The sequence below is a fragment of the Nestor notabilis genome, unplaced genomic scaffold (assembly GCF_000696875.1).
Source record: "Nestor notabilis isolate BGI_N333 unplaced genomic scaffold, ASM69687v1 scaffold14814, whole genome shotgun sequence".
Classification (NCBI taxonomy): domain Eukaryota; kingdom Metazoa; phylum Chordata; class Aves; order Psittaciformes; family Psittacidae; genus Nestor; species Nestor notabilis.
The window spans coordinates 59,362-85,896 of NW_009925265.1; the positions used below are offsets into that span (position 1 = coordinate 59,362).

The 26,535-nt window shown below is 40.6% G+C and overlaps 1 protein-coding gene across 1 annotated transcript in view; it reads right to left on the reverse strand.

Moving 5' to 3' along the window:
• The window catches only part of LOC104404530 (neuron navigator 2-like), a gene marked incomplete at its 5' end in the record, with an annotated part of 53,464 nt that extends 27,944 nt beyond the window's left edge, over positions 1-25,520 (reverse strand). Inside the window, 3 exons of the mRNA XM_010012981.1 lie at positions 3,670-3,916; positions 9,834-9,906; positions 25,468-25,520. Coding sequence (XP_010011283.1) covers positions 3,670-3,916; positions 9,834-9,906; positions 25,468-25,520 — 373 coding nt within the window. The remainder of the gene's footprint in view (positions 1-3,669; positions 3,917-9,833; positions 9,907-25,467) is intronic.
• Positions 25,521-26,535: the final 1,015 nt, after the last annotated feature.

Genomic DNA, 26,535 nt, shown 5'->3' on the forward strand with positions numbered 1-26,535 from the left:
TTGACTTTGCTTAATCCTTTTAGATAAGCCTCTCAATTTATCCAGCTTTTTTCAACATCAGGGGGTGGTAGAAAGTTGTACATACTCATCGTTGCAGCAAGGTGTAAATGAGAACACCCCGGAGATGCTTCATCCACTGTAGACTACATGGGAAAAAGCAGAAGCAAACCAGGAGAAAACTGTTCTCGAGAACTTGGAAGTCACCAAGATGTAAAACTAAAGTTCATTAGCAGTTGTTGGTTTGGGGGTTTTTTTTGCTTAATAGGAAATGAGCTAGATTTCCTACAGGTAGGAAGACCTGGGGAGACCTTTTAACAGCCTTCCAGTGATTAAAGGGGGCTACAAGAAATCTGGAGAGGGGCTTTTGACAAGGGCCTGTAGGAACAGGACAAGGGGCAATGGCTTTAACCTGAGAGAGAGGAGATTGAGGTGAGATCTTAGGCAGAAGCTCTTCCCTGTGAGGGTGCTGAGGCCCTGGCACAGGTTGCCCAAATAAGCTGTGGCTGCCCCATCCCTGGCAGTGTTCAAGGCCAGGTCGGACGGGGCTTGGAGCAACCTGGTCTAGTGGAAGGTGTCCCTGCCCATGGCAGAGGGGTTGGAACTGGGTGAGCTTTATGCTCCATTCTAACCCAAACCATTCTACAATGCTGCGATTCTATGAAGGAGCAGAAGATGCCTCACGTGAAAGTTTTTACCCAGTGAGAAAACATTGTGAGTACAGGCCAACTGTTGCTGGAAGGCTACTAGAGCTCCCAGTACTGGGAGGGGAGTTTTCTAGCAGGGCTTGACAGAAGGGAAGGGATAACGTTCTTGTACCAGTGGGTAGGAAAAGGCTCCCAAACACACCCAAACAGCTTTTGCAAATCTGTCATGTTTTCAAGAAAATAAAGCTACTCAAACTGTGTGACCACTCAAAAAGTGGCAAGTTTTCAATTCAAGCCAGTATTGTCACTGCCAATAAAAACATACTGAGAATAAAAACCACACGTGTTAAAAAACACTCTTGAAGAAGATCTCATTTCTCTTAGACTTCCCCCCAGCCTGCAGTTTAATTGACTGATTTTAAGCCCCTGCTTTTGCTGTTAGGCCAAGATATTTCACAGCAGTGCCTGTGAAATCTAGGGGGAAAAATATAGGTTCAGGGAGATGTTTCTAACTTCCTACTATGAGGAACAAGTACTGAGTTCGGAGAATACTCTCCTTACTGTTCTTTACCACGTCTTCTAGGCAAATACAAACTGTCAAGCCATAAATGTGACCAAGGCAGAACACGAAAAGGAACCATGGAGCATTTTAACAGGGGTTATCCTGCAGATCTTTACTGTTGTCATAGAAATAGGTGGAGAAAATAAATCCAAATTAAACTTGCCAAGCTGAATAAAAGTAGTAACAGTTCACAAGCTTAGCAAAAATAGTATAATTTACCAATGTAAAACTATATAAAAATTCCTAGTAAAACATCTTACTATATGATAGTAGTGAAAGTAACCATGATTATCAACCACTTTAATAACACAGCAACCCTTATGATGACTGAGATGAGATGGTCATACAACCTAGCAGGCAAGTCATGCTGGGATTCAGGAAAACAACTAAAATACCCATTAATCATTTTCAGGGAGATCAGAGGTACTCAGCTTCAGAGCACTGGGGAGTGCAGGAGCTCTGATGAGGCAGACCCACATGGTGCCGTTCAGGCTCACACTGTCCACATGATGCTCTCCTGACTAGCTAAGACACTGGCCTGATGATATTGGTTTCGATAAGGCAGACCTAAACACAGTGGGGAGATCTAAACACAGTGGGGAGAGAACTCCCAGAACCATGTTTTGTTCTCAAAAGCAAAAGCTCTCAAGGACAGGAAAACCAAATTATTTTCTTGCGGGTCAGAATGCATTCCACACCTTGAAAAAAACCCAAATCAAATTATAACAAAAGAATGAAAATACATCTCACCCTTCCACATTGCAGCTGCCTGTAAAACAGCCTAGTTATAAGCTATTTTCAACAGGAAACCTAGAACATGCAGCCAGAAATATTGCAAAAGGGTTATTCATGCTTTGCAGAAGATGAAGAAATGCTAACCTAGAGGACTTTTTCTGACCAAGAGTGAATCGGATGATTTTGCTTTGAGATGAGTCCCTGGGAGATGCACTGTGACAGGAAAGAAAAAGCGGAAGATAACATTGAACAAGGAAAGTTCCCTTTTTTTCCTTTTTAAGTCACTGAACTTAGTAACCAGTTGTAGGGAGGACAAAGGTTTTATGGATTTCACAGGATAAAAAAAGCGCTTCTTGCCTAAGTATAACTTCAGGTCAAAACTCCTCCAATCTGAAATGAATTAATTTTTATAGATTAATGAACATGCAATTTTGCATGCAACCCCCAACTTCATCACTCTCTTCCTTCTCAGTCTTTCATTATATGTATTTTCTGCAGAATCTGAGCCATTTAACTTTAGTATATACTAAGACATTTAAGATCTTCAAGTTAGATATTTTTCAATACAAAACCCAGCACAATCCGCACAATGGACTGAAAATATCAAAGCAATATTCAAATGGTCCCATACATCTCTGCATATTTTTGATAGAAAATTTGCAGGAATGTTTAAATACATCTTTGTTTTACTGCAATTATTTCCTGCACAAGTTTATACATACTATAGCAACACTAGGTTTTTCAATTATATGAAAATAATGTTTACGCCCAAAATGAGCCTAATTCATGAAGACAGATATAAAGAAAACCCAAATAAGCTCTGAGTAGTCTCACTTGGAAGGCTTTATTTAAACTGTTTATATCCCTCATAAAGCAGCACTTAAGCTGGTGTTCACCTTAGTATAAGTTATTTTAACACAAGCCTTAATTTGAGATTTTTTTTTTTAAAAAAGCCTTTATGATTTAGCAATTGTGCACATATGGCTTTAGCCTTTAATGCTCCCCACTTCTCCCCACTAAAACCGTCACTCTCTTAGCAGTGGAAGGGTCAGATAAGCAGTACATGCATTCACAGTGGTACTGCCTTCATAAACTTCTTTTATTCTAACCTGGAAAGAGCACCCCTACGATTAAAGACATTCAAGGGACAAAGATCCCCTCTATTTATCTGTATTCTGATCTAGGAGCAACAACATTATGAAAATGATTTTCATGTAAGCCAGCAGCAGATTATTTTTGACCAATAAGGCTAGATTTGATTTTGACTTTCACCAACCGTGATGAGCTCCATTTCTTTTACCACTGCTGGCGCCTTCCACTTCTTAGTGAGAACTGAAATTCTTGTGAACTGAGAGCCAAAGTTGGCTTTCAGATGCCCAAAGTCTATATTCCATAATGCCAATGATATATGTGCTTTGCTAGTAAAAAGAAGCAAAAGGAATACTGATAAAATACTGTGGTGACTTGGTCTAGTAGGTATTTTACACCCACTGGTTTGCCTATTTCCAGCACAGAGAACATATTTAAGCACATCTGGTTTGATTTCCAAAGGTACGAAGTCAGCTGCTGCCCAGTATTCAATTTCCAGCACTTGAGTCGAACTGAAGAAAGAAGTTTCTTTGGCTTTAGAAGATCTTTAAAAAGGAAAAAACAAACAAACAAACAAACAACAAAAAGCCAATTAAAAAAACCCAAACAAAAAAACCAATTTAAAGGCAATTTCCCCACCTGGACTGCATTTCTGGTTGTGCTTTGAACTGGTGCGGCGCAGCTTGTGGGGTCTGTTGGCACGGAGTCTGGAGTGATGGTGGGACCTGCTGCTGCGGTACCCCAACCTGGCACTGGGATGGAGGCCCTGCTTGCTGGGATGGATGGTGTTGTGCTTGCTGTTTCTGTGGCTGCTGTTGCTGTTGCTTGTATCGAGATAAACTGAAGAAAAGGCCCAAGATGGCCTTTAGATTCCCATTCCTGATTTCTGTAAGGCAATGTTCAGAAGTCACTCATCAGCCACCACTCATGACCGTACAGCAGGTCAGCCACTGCGCTCCTCATAATGCTGCCTGAACCAAGTTCCTTTAGGATATGACAGGCTTTCTGCTCATCTGATCAGCATTACAGCTGATTACCAGCAAACATCAACTACAAATAAGTAACTAACCCCCGCTGTGGTGAGCGCACAATGTCTCACATTTCTGCTGTAGTCTCTGCATTAACACCAGTATGCTTAAAAATAGCTCCTTTAAACAGCTCCTTTTAACTGAAGTAACTAAAAATCCAACCCCTTCCCAACATCAAGTATATTAACCAGTAGCATACTGTACATGATTTCTCACTCCTAAATTTGCATAAAGAGGAGAAACTACTCAGTTATCACACAGTATTATATAATTTCTGGAGTATCAGACTAATTGTTTCCATGATGAAAATCTGATAAAACTTTTGCACTAGGAAGTATGACCATAGGCTGAAGTAGCTGTATTAAACCAGATAATTACCTGTTTGATACTATCACAAGCCAATAAAGAATGGATACCCAATGGTACCAAATAGACACCCTAGGTACCTTAAAGATAGTTTGACGGTGAATGAATAAACATTCAGTTCCTAAAAGTCATCCCGTTCTTCTATGCAATATCAAATGCGGGAATGTAAAACCAAATAGAAATATAAAAGACATGTATCAGAACATGCAGTTAACTGCTTTATCTAAATTAATATGCAAGAGCAACAATTCAGGCTTGCAGACAACCTTAATATTGATTTAACTATTTAGCATGTTTAAATTCCTAAATTAAACAGTTAATTCAAAGTGCTGCATCAAACAGTGGAACTATTCCATGCACTATATAGACCACTCAAATCAATAAAACTTACTGCTGCCCTTTGCTTTTAAATGTCTCTCCAGGTATTAGTGCAAAAGGGAAAGAAAAGGACACACGCAAGTGGCCAGTGGCCAAGCACAAAGGTGAGAACCAGTATTTCAATTTCTTTCCTCAGTTCTGGCTGAAAGGTTGCTCTGACTTTGTGATGGGCCCTGCTCTATCCTTTATTTGCTCTCGCAGCCACAATTCTGCTCACTTTGCTCATCTTTGCTGTGTAACGAGCTTCTCTTCTTAACCCCAAGCCCTTTACACTTGAAATCTCAGGCTCAGGACAAAAATTTTACTCTGCTCTCTATACCAGCTTCCAGCTTTGGTGTCCTTGCTGAGCCATGCCTCAAGCGTACCTTTTCTTCCCAGACACTCACCTAATGTATACTTCCTTCCTTCCTTAATTTTGTTTTGGCTCATGCCCATCTCCCCAGAGACTCCTACACCATATCTAGGTGGTCCTGGTCATTACCCAGACCCACTTCCATACAGTGTCATGCCTCAAACTCAGCCTTCTGCCCCTGCCACCAGCATATAAGTCAGGCAGGTTCCTTCTTCTAATCTGCCTGTGGTTAGCTAGGGATGGAAGTACGTAATAAAGTAAAACATACACAAAAGACAGCAAAGCACGGTAAAAAAACCCATTCTCCTTATCTTCAGCAAAGAACTCATGGGAACTGTAAGGAAAGTAGCACTTAATCCCAGGCAGAAGCATAAATAAACAGACACAGAGGCACTGGGAAGTTTAACTGCACAAATACAGGCCAGAAGATAAAAGAAACTACCATGGGTCTGCACATTTAAACTATATGCAACTGGAAATGAGGACCTGATTTCCATGTGAAGTGAGAGGTGATTTTAACAATAACCCACCTAAAACCTGTTGCTCTCTATGGCTGTTTATCTGCTGCTATATTTGTCAGAAGAGCAACCTGCTTTTGACATTTTTCTGAGGTGAATAATCAAAAGAAAAAACAAGTTTCAAAAGAAGCAGTGTCTTTCCCTCTGGATTTTAAGCAAAATACTTCAAACAGGACTTTGAGAGGTAATTCTGTTCTTCTTATCTTAAAGATAGACTGAGGTAATTCAGTTGGAGCCTGCACTTTGTACAAAAAGAGTATTTCAAAGTACTTCAACCTCACTGCGCTATGCCTACCGGGACAGTCTCAACTGCTTCCTGCTTCAAGTCCCTTCCAGTCCATGCCTCAGCTTAACTCTGCATATTAACTTGGATAAGGATAAGCATGTCACCCACTCATTTAAAATCTGGAGCCCAAAATGACTGTCATGTATATTGGAAAAAAACACTCTCAACATTTGAGAGGAAACTGGAATTTGGTTTATTGGAGAATCCCCACAAATCTACTCTGGAAATTTCCATCCTGGAATCAATCCATTGCTGCTTGTTTCCCCTACAACTTCCACCACTGCAGCTTGCCCATCATCTTTCTCTGTCTTCACAAAGATACACCAGACTTGCTGGAAATTGGGGATAAAAAGATAAATCAGCTCAGGACAAAGAAAAGGTAAAAAAAGCTCTGCTGGATAGACTACGAGAGAAATGTTATCTGATTCCTCTAATACTTGTGAACTAATTTCCTGTAAATCATAAACTACTCACTGTGTACAGAACACAGATCAAAGCAAACCAATGAAGAAGAAAAAGAGTCTATTATTGTTACTTAGTCAAGCTTGTTCACATCTCCTTCTTTAAAACTTATTTTATATCTGATTCTGTAAAGCACATGAGACTAAAAAAACCCAGAACTAGTTTACATAGACCAGACTGGTTAGCCAAACTGGCTAGCAGGAGTACAAAATAAGAATCACTGCATATTCCTTAGCTTAAGGAAGGAAAATGCATGAAGGAATTAATTCCCACACCACACACTAGATCTGCAGGCACGTTTTAATAATTAAAGAGCAATTACTTGAAGACTATAGATAACTGTACTCAATATGGCATCATCAAAAGCTGGCAGCATAGGAAGTGTCCTGCCCAGGTATGCCTAAAATAACACTGTGGGATAGCTGTGCTGCAGAAACAAAAACTCCACCCTGACACTGGGAAGGACCTAAAGGACCTAAAATGGAGGAACTGCAATACTGCAGAGTGTGTACATTGAAATTCACCTTTCCTACAAGAAAACAATTTCCTACAGGAGCGGAAATGTAATTTCAGAGGCAAAAGTCTACACTGAATCGTGTTGTTCCAAAGTCTAGCGAGACATTTTAATTCATCACTTCATGGTTTCATGATTTGTTCTGCTGGTTGTTATCCAGCTAATCCGTTACCCAGAAGTGCAACTGCCTACCTATGACATCAGTTTGAGTTTCTACTGCACATTTGTGTTCTCCTTCAAACCTTCAAAACCTTTGACAGTGAGAAGGGGTTGTGCAAAGGGAGGCAAGCTTAGCTGGGCAACTGCAATTCCCATAGTCTAAAACCCACCTCAGTGTGGAAATAAGTTTAGGAGCATGGGTTTGGAGAGACAGCTCAAAGCAACAAAAAAACTGCAGCAAAACGAGAATTTTCCAGCATCCCCATAGTTTTCCTTAGTAACTACAAATGAAGATTTAAAATCCTGAAGAAGGGAATGACTTTTTGGCTCTATGTTGCTGAGGAAGAGGCCCTGTCTGTAGCATAGTATGGTCATCATCAGTAACTGCAGATCCATAGCATCTTCACTGCATAAATCCAGAAAAAATAAAAAGACTATGTCTAAAGTGGCACGCACATATCAAAGCAGTGGTTTGTAACATTGGAAGGAGAAGACACATGAAGTCCCAAATTATTTCAACATTTAGGAGTTGTCCAAATTCCAATTTTGAATCATTCACTTCCCTCCATGCTAAAACTACGCTAGTGAAAAATACACATTCTCAAGCGACCCAAGAGAGACTTCAATGTTTATTCCCATTTGGAAGTAATCACAATCTTCTCCCTCCTCCTAGATGAGGAGCTGCCAGTGAAGTAAACAATCTGCAGTTGACCTAGCAGGTCTTGGCAAGTTGTGCAGAAACACTGGTGTGTTTGATTACAGCACTCTTCATTTTCAGTGATTCCGTGTTCTCTCTCGTTCAGTTTCCCCCCCCTTCCTCAGCAAGTTAAGGAGCGACTAAGAACAGAAATTGAATTGATTGTTGAATTCAAGACTTCACATTTTACAAAATCTGCTCGTTCTCTCCCCACTCTAGCTGTCATTCTTTTTCCTCGATGTTAGTGGTAGAGTCAGCAAATGTTCTCGTTCCTATGTTGGCAGTAAACATTACTGGTATGTTCTTAGCTTCTGGATGATTTAATATGTTAATTCCTAGACAGTGTAAAAGAAAGGAAGACAGACAAATTCAGCTAAGCCATGGGATATATCCTGCTGAGTCTGCCTTCTGAGTTGGTGGCAGAACAGTGACTATTCATCATGCTGTCCCTAATCCAGTGTGAACAATGCTACACTTAACTTTGCACACCCAGACAGTTCTCTCACCAACTAATATTCTGGGATTTTTAGATTTTGCATCATATCAGGTCAGGTAAATAATGTGAAATTTATTACTGGATTTTACAGCAGACCCAGTTGTTTTTTCTTTTTAATAATTTCCTGGTTATCAAACTTTCTGCTGTTAAAAGTTTTAGCTCATACTTTCTTTCCTTGACATGAGAATCCTTCTAATTCTAACTGAATTATCGAGGCATAGAATACAGGCAGTAGTTGGGGTGTCCATATTAAAGCTCTTTTTGGAGGAAAATATTTGTTATTGGTGTTCTAACCCAGCTTAAGGACACAACACTGAAAAACACAGTTAACATTCAGCCTCCTCCTTTACTACTAGTTGTGGTATATTCAAGTTAGAACAACATGCACTAAATATCTGCTACTTTGCTTTCCAAGCTTACAAAACCACCTCAAAATTAGTGAAAATACACTTCAAATACACTTTTTTGAAGTGGCTTGTAAGATCTCACAGACTAGGATAAGGTAGGAGGCTTTCTTTGAAGGACAGCAAGGAATTCTTGAAGCCATTTTCTGAATTGTCAAAATGCAATTTTAAATTGTAATATTTAATAACTTTTAAATCTATCAATTTTATTAAATAGAAATGCATATTATATAATAATACAGTAATTTAATAAAAGGGTTTTTTTGTTTTTTTTAATGTAATGTACATATGTAAAACCTGTGGACATGATGGTTTCACCATAAAGTTCATTCCCAGTGGTTATCTGGCATACATTTGATACACATCTACCATTGATAAGGGAAAGTGAGTTTCAGATCAGTGTTGATAAGGAACCAGTGTTTCAGCTACTGCTGAGCAATACTGGTGTAGTGCCTACTTGTGGGACATGGTGAGTGATTGCCTTTGCATCACTTGGTTTGGTTTTAATCCTCTTTCCTTCATTCATTAAACCATCTTAACTCATGTGTTGTCTCACTTTTTCTCTTCCTATTCTCTCCCCCATCATGCTAGGAGTGAGCCCACCACACCTACACATTGCTTGCCTTCCTTGTTTGAACCACAGGATTCCTTCAGAGGAAGAAAACATGCCTCTGCCCATAAAGGCAATGAAGGATACTTCTTCAGGTAAGAGAATAACTGAAGAATGAGTAAATCATGTTTTTCTCAAAAGGCAAACAACTGCCAGCAGTTCACTTTAAATATCTGTAAAACATAAAATCTACACTCTGTAAAATTTAAAAAGAATATAATTACATTATTCTGTCCTGAGCCCATTACAGAACTCAGATTAGAAATTTCTGGGATTTTTAACAGAAAGAAACAAAGAAGTGACTGAATTCCAATACAGTCTCACTGATTATTTTTACAAGTCAGCTGTGTGGAAATTAGATATGTATTTTACTCACCTTCCATACTGAGATGGGGGGGGGGGAAGTAAGGACTGCCAAAAATTTAAATTATCCACACTAATCTCCCATGACATTCCATGTTCTGGCTGCAATCACAAGCAGTAATTCAGGTTTCTCATTTAAAACTGAAATTTTAAGCCACTGATTGACTCACCTTCTGCTGACAGCCCCTGGATGTTAATTCCCTTCGCAGCCAAGAAACTCAGGCATGCATCTATGTTTTCAATCTGTTCAAGAACAAATAAACAAGAAATAAGAGAGAGACAAAGAGAAAATGCATTGTAATAACTGCAATACTTTCACTGCCCGCCACCCTTTATTGCGCCCAGTCTTTGTACCACATCAAAAGTCCCTTTGCTCATTCTGTGGAGACCATAATGTGAAACCTCCTCGGTTACTAAATTGATTATCACATGGGTCGGGACTTTCTGTTACTTGCACTTCCATAAAGCAAGTTAGTTAATACTCTAACCACAGCAGACGATCACTACATGTCTTACTAAGGGTCAAGGATGTTATGCCAGGATTTTCAACCTACAGTAAGCATAACAAACACGAAACCGAAAATAAACCTGGAGGCTGCATTTGCTTGAGAAGGCAGATTGCCACTTGCTCTTCAGTTGACAGCTGGCAGAAGTTTCCACAGCTCACAAAAGCAGTCAAATACAAAATCTGTAACAGGAAACCCCAGCTGGAATTCAAAACACGTCCACTCGTGACATTTGCTGCATGTCGGAAATGACAGACAACTGCTTGCTCGCTGTGGGGCAAATCCTGCCCTTCAGAGACATGGTACAATGGTACTAAATCGCATGGGATCAAATTCATTTTGACCAGGTAAGGTCTCCTGGTTGCCCGAAGAAGTGGTTAATGCCCCATCCCTTGCAGTGTTCAAGGCCAGGTTAGGCGGGGCTTCAGCAACATGGTCTAGTGCGAGGCACCCCTGTCCGTGGCAGGGTGTCGGAACTGGATAAGCTTTAAGGACCTTTCCAACGCTAACCATTCCATGATTCTGTGATACTGCACAACAGGTCTGACTGTTGGTGACTACAGCTGCTATATACAGACAGGACTCAGACACTATCTAACCAGGTGAACTCCAGAACGGTTGGAGCAGTTAGGCATTTTTTCCCCACTGTACCTCAGCATTGCAGTAGAGTTCTTGCAGTAGCTTCACACTTAGTTTCCCACCAAGCTACCACCAAAGCTCTGTTGTCATCTTCAGAAGATGCAGACAGATGCCTGCTGCTCCCCCTGCCCCAACCAAAGCGCTGTTGTAGTTCTGGGCAACCTGATCAAGATGAAGATGTCCCTGCTCATTGCAGGGGGCTCGGACTAGATGAGCTTCCAACCCACATTATCCTATGATTTTATGCAAAAGCCTAAATTGAGACACCTCAAGAGGCTGCAAGGAACAACATTTTGAGAGATACCATGTTTCATGTGTGGTTGCACAGAAGACTTTCGGATAATACCATTAAGCAATTTTTTATTTCATCATGATAATCAGTAAGTGACAAAATAGGGTCTCCACGTCTGAACATCTGGGAAACATTAGTTTGTTAATTCCAAAAACATCACAATCAAATACTGCTTCTACTTCATAGATAGGGAAGGAGACAGACAGCAAGCCCCACACTTGCTCTCAATGAACCACCTTTCTTCCGTAAAGTTTGGAGACATCAAAAGGGAATGTGAAAGATGCAGCTTCCCTCTTAGCTCCCAGCCCTGACCTGCACTTTCCATCCTTGTCAAAGTAGTAAAGTACAAGGGAAGCTGACAGAAAACCTGCAGCATGGATTTCTCTCATGGTACTTGCACAGGTTGAAACTAGATATCTTAAGGTCTTTTCAAACCCAAACCATTCTATGATTCTATGATTTACTGTCTATAAATTTAACAATAAAAGCATTGTCTTCTAGCAGGGAAACAAAAAATTTCCTAGCATCACCTAACTGCGATTTCAACAATTATAAACACTGATATACTCAAAACTTTTACCAACTTCATTATACTTTGAGATATATATACCATATACTTCCAAACCCAGACAGATACCAAAGAACACATCTCCTGTCATATTCAGACCTTAAAGACTCTAGCAGGGGGCAGTTCAAAGATTCATTTACCCACAGCTCAAGATGATACGACAGTCAATCTCTACCCTTTTCCTTCCTCAGTGCTCAACAACCCTCTCAAGTTTTCAACACGGTTCTTTGATTGAGGTGTTTGGGACTCTGCCAGAAAGCCAAAGTTCACCTTTGCAAGAATAAACACCACATAAAAGCATCAGTCTAGTTCTGCTACCTGCACTTAACAAGCTGCAAGAACATTGCAAGTCTTCCACAGCTGTGGGTAGATGTCTCCTCTCCTACTAAGGACGATTCTTTAGGTTAGCGAGTAAAGACCTCATCTCCAGTCCAGGTTTGCAGTTCTAGAAACTCAAACTGGCTCTTTCAGTCCTCCTTTGCTTCTTTTCCTAGGTTCCTCATATTTGCTCAACCTCTCCTTCAGGACAGAGTGATCACAGGATTAGGATTTATTTCTGGATAGCAAGTTCCTCATCTGTACCCTCATTCTTGGTGCCACACAGTAGCCCTTGCTGACATCCTAATCTCATGCTCATTGCAGATCTGATCCAGATTCAAGCAGCCCCCTTTGAAATCCCTACCACTTCTTCCCTGGGACAAAGCCTTGGGTTTTACTGAGCATTTCAGCCATGCCCAGACTAAGGGATGGCCCCCCATCAGAGCACTAATGCTTGAGGTGTGTATGTGGACCATGATTTGAGTGACCTGGACCTCGCTGCCATATAGAAGGGCAGATGGGCTACTTGGCCACACCAGTAGTGATACCTAAGTAAAGGCTGTGAGAAACAGGGGCTTTTTGGTGCTATACTGGTATGGAAAAAGAATTGAGGGGAGTGAGGGGGGAGCGGGAAGGGAATAGAGTAATGGACATGTACTGTCAAAAACCTATGGTGCATTACAGTCAAGAACTCATAGGAGTCAAAACATTACAGAAAAAAGGAAAATATCCTATTTCAGTACTTAAACCTATGCATAATGAAAAAAGTGGTAATAACAGAGGCTTGCAAATGAAACCTCTGGTAGGAACTGAAGGCGCTTCCCACACAATGACTGGCTGGTGGCTTACATAAAAGTGATTTGTGACTTCAATCCAGCTCCAGTGGAAAAGGGCTTATGCTCACTTGGCACTCTGGTGTCTTGTAAGCAGCAAAATGCTCAAGCAGGGAGCTGTCTTCTAACCCTCCAAAGTGCTAAGAATGCAAATGACGTTGGGATGTGTGAGGAAAGCAATCACTGATTTTTCCTACTGTAAAAATGAAATAAAGCTACTGAAACCTTCATATGTCAAATAGGTGTGAATACTATTTTGTGGCCACTGGCCTTAGTGAAGAACCCTAAGCTTGGTTGAATTATTCTAATGCATTAGAAATCATGTTGTTTATTTAAAAAGAAGCATTTCCAACAGCGTATCATTCAATTCATTTCACCTATAAAAGCTCCAAGAAAGGATTTTGTCTGTAGCCCCTGCTGTACTAACATAACTATTTATAATCTGCAAATAATGGTTTTATGGAGAAAGTGCACAGCGGGTTGGAGATAGCAAGCTAGTATGAAGTGGTAGCATGGCAGTCAGACCATTTAGACAAGTGTACCTAGGACAGAGTTGAAGCTCCTGGATAGATCTCAGCTGAGTAAGGACCTAGTTGACCCTGCACCACTGTGAATTCCAACACACTAAAGCTGCATCCTTGAAATTACAGTATTCAGCAGCAAATCATCACTGACACTCTATGTATGGGTCCTTTCTTGGCCAAGTCTATGTATCACTTAAGCCCTTCAAGTAGATGCAAAAAGACTGGATTTGCCAAACGGGAGTGTATATTTTTTTTTTTCACTGTGAGCAACAATCAGGTTTTGGCTGACAATTCTGATTTTTCATTTGCTTTGCCAGAAACATTTAACAGAGCAAAAGCAAAACAGGAAAGATGGCAGTTGGATGCTCTCATTTTCTGCCTACACAAAATAGAGGAAAGCTGTGCAAAAGGACAAGGAAAGCCAAGGACAGACATCCACAATGATTATCTCCCTCTGACACATGACCAAGAGTGTCCAAATCTGAGCCTTGCCTAGTTATACTTCCTGGCCAAAAGCATCAAATGAATTTGCCATCTTGAACTGCTACATAATAAGCCATTTGAGGTGTAGACAACTCTCAAAACACAGTGTCAGGCACAAACCCTGTATGATGTGTATTCCTTCTGCAATGTCCTTAAATGCCAGGCTAGGACAGCTGAGCACATACCCAAAGGCTGCCCTTCTCTAGGGGCTCCCGCTCCTTTCTTATAATGAGGAGATGATACGAAAAAAATGAACTCCCACAGAATTCAACATACAATATTGAGTGTCACAACTCCAATCTCTTATTCACAGAGGCAAAAGGCATGTTTCAGTCAGCTACCTCAAAACTTCCTCTTAGCACAAATCTCTAGGCAGCATTTTCTACCTGGCCAGTGGAAGCAGAAGGCATCCTGGCTAAGGTTTGCACATGCCTAACTTTCAAACACCAGACCAGAAGCAGTTGCTTTGTTACAACAGGAAGGCCATCAGCCTCTTGCTGGAAAGCAGGATTAAAAGGTCACACATATTTACTGATTTCTAAGTTCTTTTGTAAAGGACATCACTACACATTGTTGAGTTTCATTTCCACCAGACCTGCACATTCCTTGTCCCTTCCTAGCTTCTACAGATTGACACAAATTTAACTGCCTTACTGATTTCCTATGTATGGATCAGAATACTTTCATTTAATGCTTATTTCACTGTAACTTTCCCAGGTATTTCTCAGATTTCCCTCTATTCCCAAAAGTACCCTACAACAATTAATGCATTTCTGACAACACAAGCCATAAGACCCATGCAAATTTTTGCTCTTATCATAAAGTAGCAACTTCAATTTCTATTCTTGTCAGTGCTAGAAAGAAAACATGCCCAGGCCTGTATGAACAGAATAGGGAATGTAAGAAACAAAAAGAAACCCCAAAATAAATATCCCCGTCCTGTAAATGGAGACCCATGGGGAGGCACCAATACATGCTGAACATTGACTGTATCAGACAAAGACTTGAACTTGGAAACTGTCTACAGCCAAAGCTGCCGGTCCAACTCTGCCAAGTCAAACACAGGGGGTAAACTATCACTAGTCCTGCTCTTGTGACAGATAAAAAATGCTTTTCTCCAACCAAAAATTAGTATTAAACTTACCACAGGTTCCCTCACTTAGAAACCATTGGAAGTTATGATGCAAGACCCCTGCGCCCAGCTTTTACAGTGATAGATGGGGAGTTTTTATGAGCTTATCCAGAAAACCCACTACTTAGATTAAAACCAGTGCTCTCCATTTAGCTTGAGGCTCCATGTTATGTCCAGTATATTAGTTTCCAAAGGAGAAAAAGAAGATTGATTTCATGTGCAAGTTTTTCAAGTTTCACAAGCCTTTATGCAATATTCAGCAGAATTCACATATAACGCAGAAACAAGGAAACAAGGAAAAAGCCCAACACAAGCTGTTTCTTAAGGCAAAAATCTATTTCTTGCCTGTACTTTCAGATCAAGCTTTTACACTCAACATTTTTATACCATAAAGTTCAGAAAGAGCTTCAAATCTTAAGTCATGAATATTGACAACCCTTAAAACGCTGGAATTTTGGGAAAGGGATGGTTCTCCCTTCAAATAATGTCTCATTTGCACTACTTCCTGACCATATATATACACATCAGAAATACCAAGGCAAATTCCATTTTCCCCAGAAGGGTATAAATACTATTATTGCTGTGTATAAAATAAATCTTCATTAGTAGTTATCCAATCAAAATGTATCTTTTTTAGAAGAAAATAACATGCTGCTCCTGACTATTTGGATAAAAGCCTCTCTCAAAATTAAGTTTCAGGATTTTGACAGAACTTGGTGGCTATCTTAAAAAAAAACAGATGGAATGTAAGGACGAATGAAGTTAATTCATACTCTAAAGCCAGGTTATAACACACCTAGCCACTGAAACAAAAAGCTACTATCACAAGTACACTGTTTTCACATAGAATCATAGAATGGTTTATCTTGGAAAAGACCTTAAGATCACACAGTTCCAACCCCCTGCCATGGCCAGGGACATCTTCCACTAGATCATGTCGCCCAAGAGTTGATTCTCTCTCTGCTATAAGTGTATTACTTTGGGCTTTTAAAGAAAAGGACAGTTTGTGCACTAACCTAAGGCTAGAGAACTAGCCTAAGCCTCATCTCTTCCATCCCCTGTACTATAATCCTGGGTAAAACCTTAGCTTTCCTATGCTTCAGCTCTTCCTCAGGAAATAGTGGGATAAATATTCAATATTCACTCACAACATGCTTAATAGAAATAGAAATGGGGGCTGCAAGCCCCACAGAGAAAGATGTGATTCATGATGGCCAAGGTTTCTAATTGCATCAAAGAGCACCCAAAGAGCGTTCTTGTATTGTGCATGCTTTGGTCCTGCCAAAGCTCATCTGGTCTGGGAGAGGGAGATGGAAGGGTTTGTAGAAATTGTCTAGTCTGGGAGAGGGAGATGGAAGGGTTTGTACAAATTGTCTAGTCTGGGAGAGGGAGATGGAAGGGCTTGTAGAAATTGTCTAAATTTATTTTAAAATTCAGCTTTCCAGGTTTATTTAGTCAAAACTGAAACTTTCCTATGGCGGAGAGAAAAAAAAAAGGGTAACTTCATTGACAAATATACCTGGAAATATTATTTTTGGATCAGCTTTTCAGGATCAGGCCTTAAAGATAATTGTAAAGTTCAAGTGGATAATTCGTGCATCATTTGAAAACTTGAGACATCCTAAATTATGCTGAATTAAGCAACAGCAAGTTCAGCTTGCAGAACAAATACCAACTGAGTATCCTGCCTCTGGAGAACCATTCATTCAGGATATAGATGGCTTTTTTGCTGGTCTGAATAAACACTTGACCAGATTCTACACATACCACACTAACTGTACATTATTGGCATTAAATCTCTGCTTCTGCATAAGTGAAGATAAGAATAGTTGGGGAGAAGCCACAGCTGTGCTCAGCAAACACATAATGAGGAGGGTAGTGAGTCCCATGAATACTTCATTTCCACCATCCCTGGTTGTTTGCAGGAGCCCCTTTTCTGCCTGGGATTTCCATACTGAAAGTTATGTTTTGAGTGCCGTGCAGTTGGGATTAAATGTAAAATATGATTGGTATCTAGTGAAGATGGACTTCTTCCCATAACATCCTGGAATTCTACATGAAAAAATATTTTTAAAGAGCATAAATGCTTAAAAGGAAGGACTGATGCTAACGCACTCAATGCAGTAAACACTGGCTCTTGTGCACTGTTGTATGTCCTCCAACACTAGCTCAAGTGTTGAAGGCTCTGCTTGTCACTAGTGTGAATTTACAGAAAATGAATTTCACAAAACTCATGTAGCAAGAACTACACTGAAAAGTTATGACAAACAGCTTTTAGCTCAGAAAAAATGTTTTGTATTAACACTGCTGCACTCATTAAATGAATAATTATAACAAGAAATCAACCTAGCCATCAAAAATTTATTGGAAGTAATGTCAGCCAATTACAGATTCTCAGTGCAAGGGTGATGACAGTGCACGAGTCAAGTATCTGGTTCTGTTCATTCAAATACAGCAAAGCAGATAAGCAGCAGTGGTCACCTCAGGGCTGTGTCACTGCAAGGACCTCTTGCAATAGAGAACTCGGCAGTTGCTGGTTCCTAAAACAGCTCCATGGGAAGGGAGCTATGGCTGCAGCCTGTTCCCAGGCTGACATGCATACTGATTTCTCAAGGTCTGAGGGTCACAGCTTCACCTGTTCCCAAAGGATTGATTCCAGTGGCTGGAAAAGCATCAAAACATGTACCCCCTCCTTCCTTACACATCCAGGATCCCAGTGGGTAACATCTCCTACTGAAATCCTCCTGCGTAATTGCATCGGACAAGCACAATAGTACTGTTAAAATAGATAAAAATCATCCTACTTAAAAGGAAAAAGAATGGATTTTTCTGGATATCTATCACCTTTGCAGACTGATTAATTAAAATAACCATTGTCACACACAGTTCCAGTGCATAAGCAATGGCCCAGATAACGTTCACCCTCTATAAGAACCCTAACTGACCCCTGACAGACTCCATAGAACATTTAGCCTCAGCACAATTTTTGCTCACGGAACCAAATTCAAGAGTAAGTTAATACACTCCTCTGCACCTAGTAAAGCCTCACTAAGAAAACACCATGAAGGTAAAGACAGTCTTTAGCATCTTCCATGATTTCCTGTTTTTTCCCCATTTATGCAAAACGTATCAAGAACCTGTTTGCAAAGGACTGCATAAAAGGTATATTTATGTAATAATTCTGCATAAGTAACAGCCATAGCAAAACCCAATTCTTTTTTTAGGCTGTGGTGTAGGTGTAAGTACAGAAATGGAAGATAAAGAGATCTCCATATGCGTATGTGGAATGACCCTGGCCCTGTAATGCATCCGCTGCTTCATGTATTTAGTCCACACAGGGGGGAGAACCATAGGTACTGGAAATGGCATAATTCACATTAACAGTGAAATAAATGAGCAAATAGAATCTAATTCGGCTTTGTAGTTAAGCTCACATCTTCCACACTTTCCATAAAAATTATGTTTTCTCTGTTGCTCCTTATGGAACCTCACACTTTTTCAGAGAAACATGATGTCTAAGTTCTTGCATCACTACAGTACAAAGAATTAGAGTACACCATCGGGGACCATGAAGATGATCCTGTATGGGAATGACAGACAGCCTGCCATCAGCAATGTACCACATACACCCACCCAGCGGGCAGAACAGTATATACATACTTCCCTATTTCCCATCTCCACAAGCAGTAGGGGTTTGGAAGCCTTTCCCTCCAGAAATTAAATAAATATCTGCCCAGCAACACTTTATCATGCCTTATGGCAGGGAGATGTATTTACTGGCTTTTCCCAACCCAGCCTAGCTCCATTTGTCATGCTATTTTCTATTGTGGGACAATGGCAGGGGTGAGAGGGTGGCCTGTGGTTTTATTTAGATTGCAAGCTCTGCAGCACAGAAACCTATGATCAAACTGTGCCTGTCTCACTGATGACAATACACAAATGGTAAGTGTAAGAGAATAACAACTGTCTGAAACTTGGGGGGGAAGGAAGAAGATACAATAGAATTATCAAGAAGCAATAGTTATTATGAAGTGAGGAAAAAGGACACCTAAGTACAAGCAACCTGACAGATGACCTCTGTAGTAAGTTGTTCTTGCCTACATGACAACACAGGTTCATACATGACCAACAGAAACCCAGGGAGCTTAAAGAAAATGCTTCAAGAATTCCTAAACTCAGTATTTGGCCAAGTGCCTCCACAGGCAGTTGAAGGAGCTGAGCACAGCTCTGGGACATCTTCCCCTCCAGCTAACCTTCGGCTGTAACGTACCATGGGTGAGGGCCTAAAGGTGCCCATTTGTTAACTACAGTAACATTCAAATAGATTCAATTTCTAAGCATCTACTGTAGTAAGATACAAACCCCCCAGACAAAGTAGGAGGGAGGCTCACCAGAAGATGGAAAAGTTCTCTTTACTGCACTGCTCCAAGCAACCTTGGAGTAGGATTACTTGAAACGATATGGCTATATTTAACCACTGGAGTATGCTTCCAAAAATCTTCTGCTAGGAATTTGCAGAGGAAAAACATGCTTGTGATGCTTCTGATCTCTCCAGCGGAGCTGAATTAGCAGAACATGCCCAGGCAGCAGAGCCCTCCTCTGCTTTGGGGAACAACCAGACCTCAGCCCCACCAGTCCAGAAGGTTTTTTTGCACCCAGCTATTGCAACGCTGGGTGCTTAAAAATGCTCCAAATCTTCAAAGGAGCAGGTTAAAGTGGATGCCTGCTCTTGAAAAACAAAGGCAGAATTATTTGCCATGAGAAAAATAAGAGTATTTCCTTTCTTTCCCATTTTTGTGTTAATTATTTGTACAAAACACGTCAGCCCACCCACTTAGTGGGTATTATGCACACATAGTTTGCTGCCTGGGTGAAGCAGATGGTTTCAGCTCGTCTTATTCCTGCCAACCAACTCAGTTATGTGTCCCCAGCCATACCCTTGAAATATGGGCTATATCACACCAGCGTTCACCTTCATAATTTCAATTAACTAAAATGTTCTTTGGGAACAAGAACACAGAAATATGGACAGCACGCGCCATAGGCACAAACAGTAATGAAGATTTCAACATCTCATGCTCTTTTTGCCGACAAAATAAAGACTGAGCAGATCATGGAGCTGGCAAGGGTCACATTTTAGGCTGCGTGGAGACCTTACAGCAGCCTTCCAGTATCTGAAGGGGCTCTATAAGGATGCTGGGGAGGGACTCTTCATTAGGGACGCTAGTGGTAGGACAAGGGGTAATAGCTTCAAACTTAACCAGGGGAACTTTAGGTTAGATATAAGGAAGAAGTTCTTCACAGTGAGGGTGGTGAGGCACTGGAATAGGTTGCCCAAGGAAGTTGTGAATGCTCCAACCCTGGAGGCGTTTAAGGCCAGGTTGGACAGAGCCTTGGGCGACATAGTTTAGTGTGTGGTGTCCCTGCTCACGGCAGGGGGGTTGGAACTAGATGATCTTAAGGTCCTTTCCAACCCTAACTATTCTATGATTCTATGATTGAGGAGGGAAGTGTATACCTGGCTCTAAAAACTGAATTAAAACTCCCAGCACTGCTCACTTCAAGACCAGAGTCCCTGCCAGGCTGGAGAATATTCATACAAACTGTTCTTTGACACTGGGTGTCACATACATGACAGAACAGCTCATTTTCAGAAAACAAGAATACAGTCATATATTAAAATAACAATTGAATTGCCATCACTGGAGTACGGAACACAGCCTTCACCTTGACTTTCATAAAGTCGTTGGGAAGAAATGCAGGCTCTGACCCAAGTTGCAGTACCAGATTCTTTATGTTTGCAAGACAAGCAGTAGTAGAAAGACTGAGCAGTATTATTTTACTGGTTCAGCTTGATATCTTATCTGCATCAGAAAGAGATTTGTGAAGTACTTCTGGTCAACACACGAAGAAAATAAATACCTCCTTTTTGTTATTTGATAACAGATGCTTTTATACACAAAGTGGTCATCCTTGAAAATAATACACCCCAACTGCAAACCCACATGCAAACCAGTCATTTCCTCCTCTATTTATAGGAGGGAACTGTGGTGTTGCTTCAGCCTACATGCCTTTCTGTTGCTCTGAATTCTTGTTTTGGGTGTCCCACAATTTCCCCAAGCCTAGCATGGAACACTGAAAGAGTCTGGTGTACCCTCCTACAGATCCCCCCATCCTCTTCCCTTCAGCACTGACAGCTTTGCTACCGCCCCACTCCTTCAGGCTTCGGTAGCAAGGGTAACACAGCCTTCGCTTCCCGGACGTTCACACCTAACATTCTAGTTCTTTCCAGAGCATCATCACCTGTCATTATTTCTTTCATTTTATTTTGAACCTTAGAAAAAATAAATCTACTTTCTCATTAGTCTCTTCTCTCTTATTTTTTCTTAGATATATACAGGTATATAGATACGTCTTATCTCTTTCCAATGCCACGCTAAGTATTTCTTACTGTTACATTCAAGGTGGAAAACCCCTCCTGTAAGACACCTTGCTAGTACTTCTTTTATCCTTTCTTCCAGTGCCGTCTTCAGCTGTGCTTCAGCTCTTGCCTGTGCCTGCCAATATACTCCTTCACTGGCAAGTCTCTGTCTTCAAGTCCACATCTTCAACATTAGCTTTCTTTACTTGTCTCTCTCCCCAGTCACTTGTAGTCTAGCTGATAATGACCTTTCTTTTCTTCACCTCACTCTCCACTTTCATGCTCTGATTTTTCAAATGTCTTATCCTTTACCTTTTTCTTATATCATCTAATCTCCACCATTATCTCATCTGTTATGATTTATCAGTTACACACAATGGGTAACACAACCACCTCCCTCCCTCTCCTTGCCGTGCTATGCAAAAAGATATATCAATATACAAGATAAGAAAACGCTCAGCTATCACATTGTGCTAAAACCTTGCCTGTGAAACCTCCTTCCAAGCCTGAGCATTTTACACAATAAGTTTCCTCACAGACAGAACACAGTCCCTATAAAACAAGATTTCGACAGCCTGTCATTACAGCCAGACTTGATATATAATATACAGCACGTAACAGCTCACTTAAGCACTCTCATTTTTTGTTTACTTTATCATTTTACAAATAAAAGTGATATGAACCCTTTTCAATAGGTAACATCCGCAAAGATCCCCAAATCAATAAGGATAATCCACACTACCTAGCAGGGCAGGTATTAAACAGTATCTTCTATATAGTCCAGATCCTGCAGGATGCCAAATCTTGAGCTCTAATATCATCCCCAAAACAAGAGGTAAATTGAAAGAAAGGAAGAAAAAAAGATCTGTTGTTTTTCTATAACTAAATGATATTAGCACAGATAATCCTATTCAGGTTTATTGATCTCAGACTGTTTTTCATAAGCCTCTAGGAGTGGAAGCTGGTCTTGTTTTACCCTCCTTACACAGTTACCAAGAACTAAGCCAGTATTACCTGAAGCTTTACTCTAAATCTAAAAATCCAAATGCAGTTGTGGTGACGGTCTCCAAACCTTCTTGATCCCAGAGGCTCTGCTCCATTCAGCTATACCCTCTATTAACCACAGGATTTTCCACATGCCAGCTGGAACTAATCATCCCAATTACAGGCTTTTGTGGAGAGGAATAGCTACGGTACGAAAATAGAAAGGTTTGGGAAAAAACCACCACCCTGAAACAGGTCTTATGCAGAGGACAAGACATAGAATAGATTATATAGAAGCCAGTCAGCTCTTATCTGGAACAAAGGAAGACAGGGATACTCCCCAAAGCAGAGAAACCAGACAAGACGACAACAGGGGATAGGTTCTCACTTAAGTGATTTTTCACAGAGCCAGTGGCAGTCCTGGTCATGTCATTCCTGGCACTGGGATGAGGTTGATAAGCACTGATGGTCCCAAACGGTTCTGCAGTACTAAACTTAATTTGACAAGGCTTTTTAGCACTGGCTTTGAGCCTGACAGACCCAAGCTGTCTCTAATGCTCAATTTGGGCGAATTTGTATGATGCTCTCCAACCATGGAGCAATGGGAACAACAATGCAAAGAGACCTGATCTGGCTCTGTGCTGAGCTCACTGAGGTTTGGCGGGCTTTGTTGGCTTAGGATTGTGCCACATAAAAGCAAATATACTCGCTTTCACACCCCCTTCAATGGCCTTGGAAGATACAGATGTGCTCCAGCTTTCTAAGCTGATACATCTGGCTGGACGTGAGCTGGCTCTTCACAATTCAGCTCACATGTGTATTTGTTCACAGTATCAAACAAAGATAACCGACCACAGGGAGAAAGATGATGGTGGAAGGCTTCCCTCTGAGCTCTGATGTGTTTCTATTTAATAAGCAAAGTCAAATATTCATTTACGTTGTCTCCCCCCAAAAATCTACTCATCTTACAGACACTACAATAAAGATAAGGACACCTGCAGCTGACAGATTCATTTGAAAATGTAGAGACCAGACTTCACCTGGTTCAGTGTTTGAACTGACTGGACAGCCTTGCCTCTGCCACCTCTGAACCAGAAACACCAGACACAAACACCAATTCCCACACTCTGGAGAATGCTTGTAAGCTCTAAGAGGAAAGTGCATGGAAATGCAGAGAATGAAGACTCCTGCATCTAAACAAACACTCTAACATACTCATTTTTTCCTGGAATGCAGAAGACCTGCAAAAGGGTCTCCTTAGACACCGCAAGCAACTGTATGAACACCACCTCTATGAATTACTTAGGTTCTTGCTTTACTATCTTTATTGTAAGATGATAAAGAGCTCTGTAAGTATGCACACTTAATAAAAGCAAGCCATAAGCATAATCCTCGTTTTTTCTCATGTGAGAACTGCTGGACATGCCTTGCTATGACAGATGCACTAAGTCTCATGACCAGGGGACACAGTCCCACTCACTCCACCTTCCTCAATGAGGAACCAGAATAATATCAGAGGAGGTGGCAATGCAGAGCAAACACTTCTTTCCAGTGCTCTTCACAATTTCTGATGCAGCACATAGAATCCCAGACTGGTTTGGGTTGGAAGGGACCTTAAAGCTCATCTAGTTCCAACCCCTGCCATGGGCAGGGACACCTTCCACTAGACCAGGTTGCTCCAAGCCCCTGTGTCCAACCTGGCCTTGAACACTGCCAGGGATGGGGCAGCCACAGCTTCTCTGGGCACCCTGTGCCAGCGCCTCAGCACCCTCACAGGGAAGAGCTTCTTCCTAATGTCTCATCTCAATCTCTCCTGTCATGCTAAAGCCATTGCCCCTTGTCCTGTCCCTACAGGCCCTTGTCCAAAGGCCCTCTCCAGCTTTCTTGTCACCCCCTTTAGGCACTGGAAACTGCTCTAAGGTCTAAGTGACCTTTAGCTACGATGTCCTGGAATTTGTTACAGACGCCAGTCCTGAATGAAAAGCAGTTCTTCTTACGATACACTTGTGGAACACTAAATTATAGTAATTGTCAAAATTTCCTCAATTATTTAAACTCTAGACAGCTGCTGTGGCTAAAGCAGGAATAGTAACCAGCTTCTTTCAAAGCAGTAAAAAGTAGCAGTGATAAATCTTTTAGATGACTTTAAGCAAAATCGATAGCTTCCAAGAAACAACAAAAAGCCAAAGCAGAGCAGCAGAACACATTGTGATTTCTGACTGTCAAACTCTTATGAGTATTCAGTCTTTCATTTAACTATGTGAGTGGTTGTGGGTAGTTGGGAACAGTCATAAACATGAACAACATGAAAACAGCTTCGCACTCAGGACAGATATTCACGTACCCCAAAGTGAGCATTTGCAAGGCAAAGGGGAGATTTTGGAATTGATATCATAAAATGATTTTTTTCTCAAGATACAGAAGGAAATAACATTCTTTAAAGTATCATAAATGTTAAGCACTCCTCTCCTAGGATCAGTTTCTTATTATTTGCATTCCTAGTAAAGTTCTGCCTAACTTTAGTAACATATTCATGAGGTACTACATACTTTTAATTTTGCTGCAGTCACTTTTGGTTCTCCAGTTTTAATTGTTATATATAAGCAAGATAACAACCAACTTCTTCTACAAATTAAAACTTACCAGACAAACCCAAGTTGCATCCAGTAAACATCTTAGTGTTTGCAATTTGAAATTTGTTCATGGAGTGCATTTTGATAATTTATTTCTTTTCAAAGGACGTAGGAGCTCCTAACCCAACTTTAAATCAAAAGCTAATTCTGCTTTTTCAGTACTACTCTCTATATTTTTATACATTCCTGTTTAATTATGAGATATTTCAGAAACATAAAATACTGGTTTTAATACTTAATTTTAGTGAGAACAATGCTGATTGTAAGTATGTAATAAATTATAAGGCCTAATTCAGCTACTGTGGAGAACAGGGCAAGAATTGCAATATTAATGTTCCTCAGGTTACACCTTTGCTCTCAGTACTGTGAAAAACTGATTAAAACCTCTTATTAGACATCTCAGACATTGAAGTCATACACTCTCAATTCTCAACCACGTACACACAAACAACAGACCACTTCACTACTTACCATTTGAGACCTATTTTTGGGGCAGCCATTGATGTCTTCAATCTTTTCATTTGCTGAAAAGCAAAAAAAAAAAAAAAAACAAGAGGAAATAAAGAAAATAAGTCTATACCAAGGACATTTCTTCCAATTATCCCCAGAGCACTTGCTGCTAAGCTAAATCAAAGGGTTCAGATTGTAGTTGTCCAGTCAAAGGGAATGTGCAAAGCACTGAGACCCACCGAAATAAAAGCAGCTGGAGTTTTTTAGCAGGTCATGCCTGCAGAGACAGCTGGGGACAGAAAACAAGTGGTCTGACAACATCTTGTACAGTGATGGGTAACTCCTTTAAACTACGAAGAAGGTTTGAACCCTAGAAGCTGGATACTGCTGGGTGGAAAAGTCAACATGATCTATGTATAGATGTTGGCATATCAGTGAATTTGCTTGGAGAGTAAACACAGGTTTTAAAACTAGATGGGAAATTTACGATCAATAATTATTTTCATTTTTATTTTTAAAAGCACGAAGCACTTCGGAAGCTTCTTGCCCACAGCTCAGAGACAACCCTACTTGCGGGAAAATATGGACCTCCAATCTTTCAAGTACCAAGTCAAATAATGAAGTTGCTGAGGTGGTTAAATGTTTGCCTTAGTCTCAGATTCCCGAGTTTCACATTTAGACCCTGAAATGACTTATGTGATGGACTGAAGAACCAGTTATAATCAAAGTCTGGTTTCTCACAGTTTTTTCACTGCAATAAAGGTCATTGTTCACAACCCATTTGATGACTAACAGATTGGCCTCCCATCGATTCTTGTATTAAAAGCTATTTTCTACCAATCCCATATTCTCAGGACATCAGGCAGAACTTCATCTCACTTCCTGTCTTTCTTCAGTTAGGAATACCAATATCCTACCCAAAATATGATAGGAGTTATCACTAGAGAGCACTGCTAGGTTTAATCCCAAGATTCTGGTTTGAAATACAAATGTGACACCTTCCCCTGCAAATGTAGCAGTACAATTTCCATGAAAATAGCTATGGACAAAGACATACATACATACAGACAAAAGCTGTAACGAGTCACA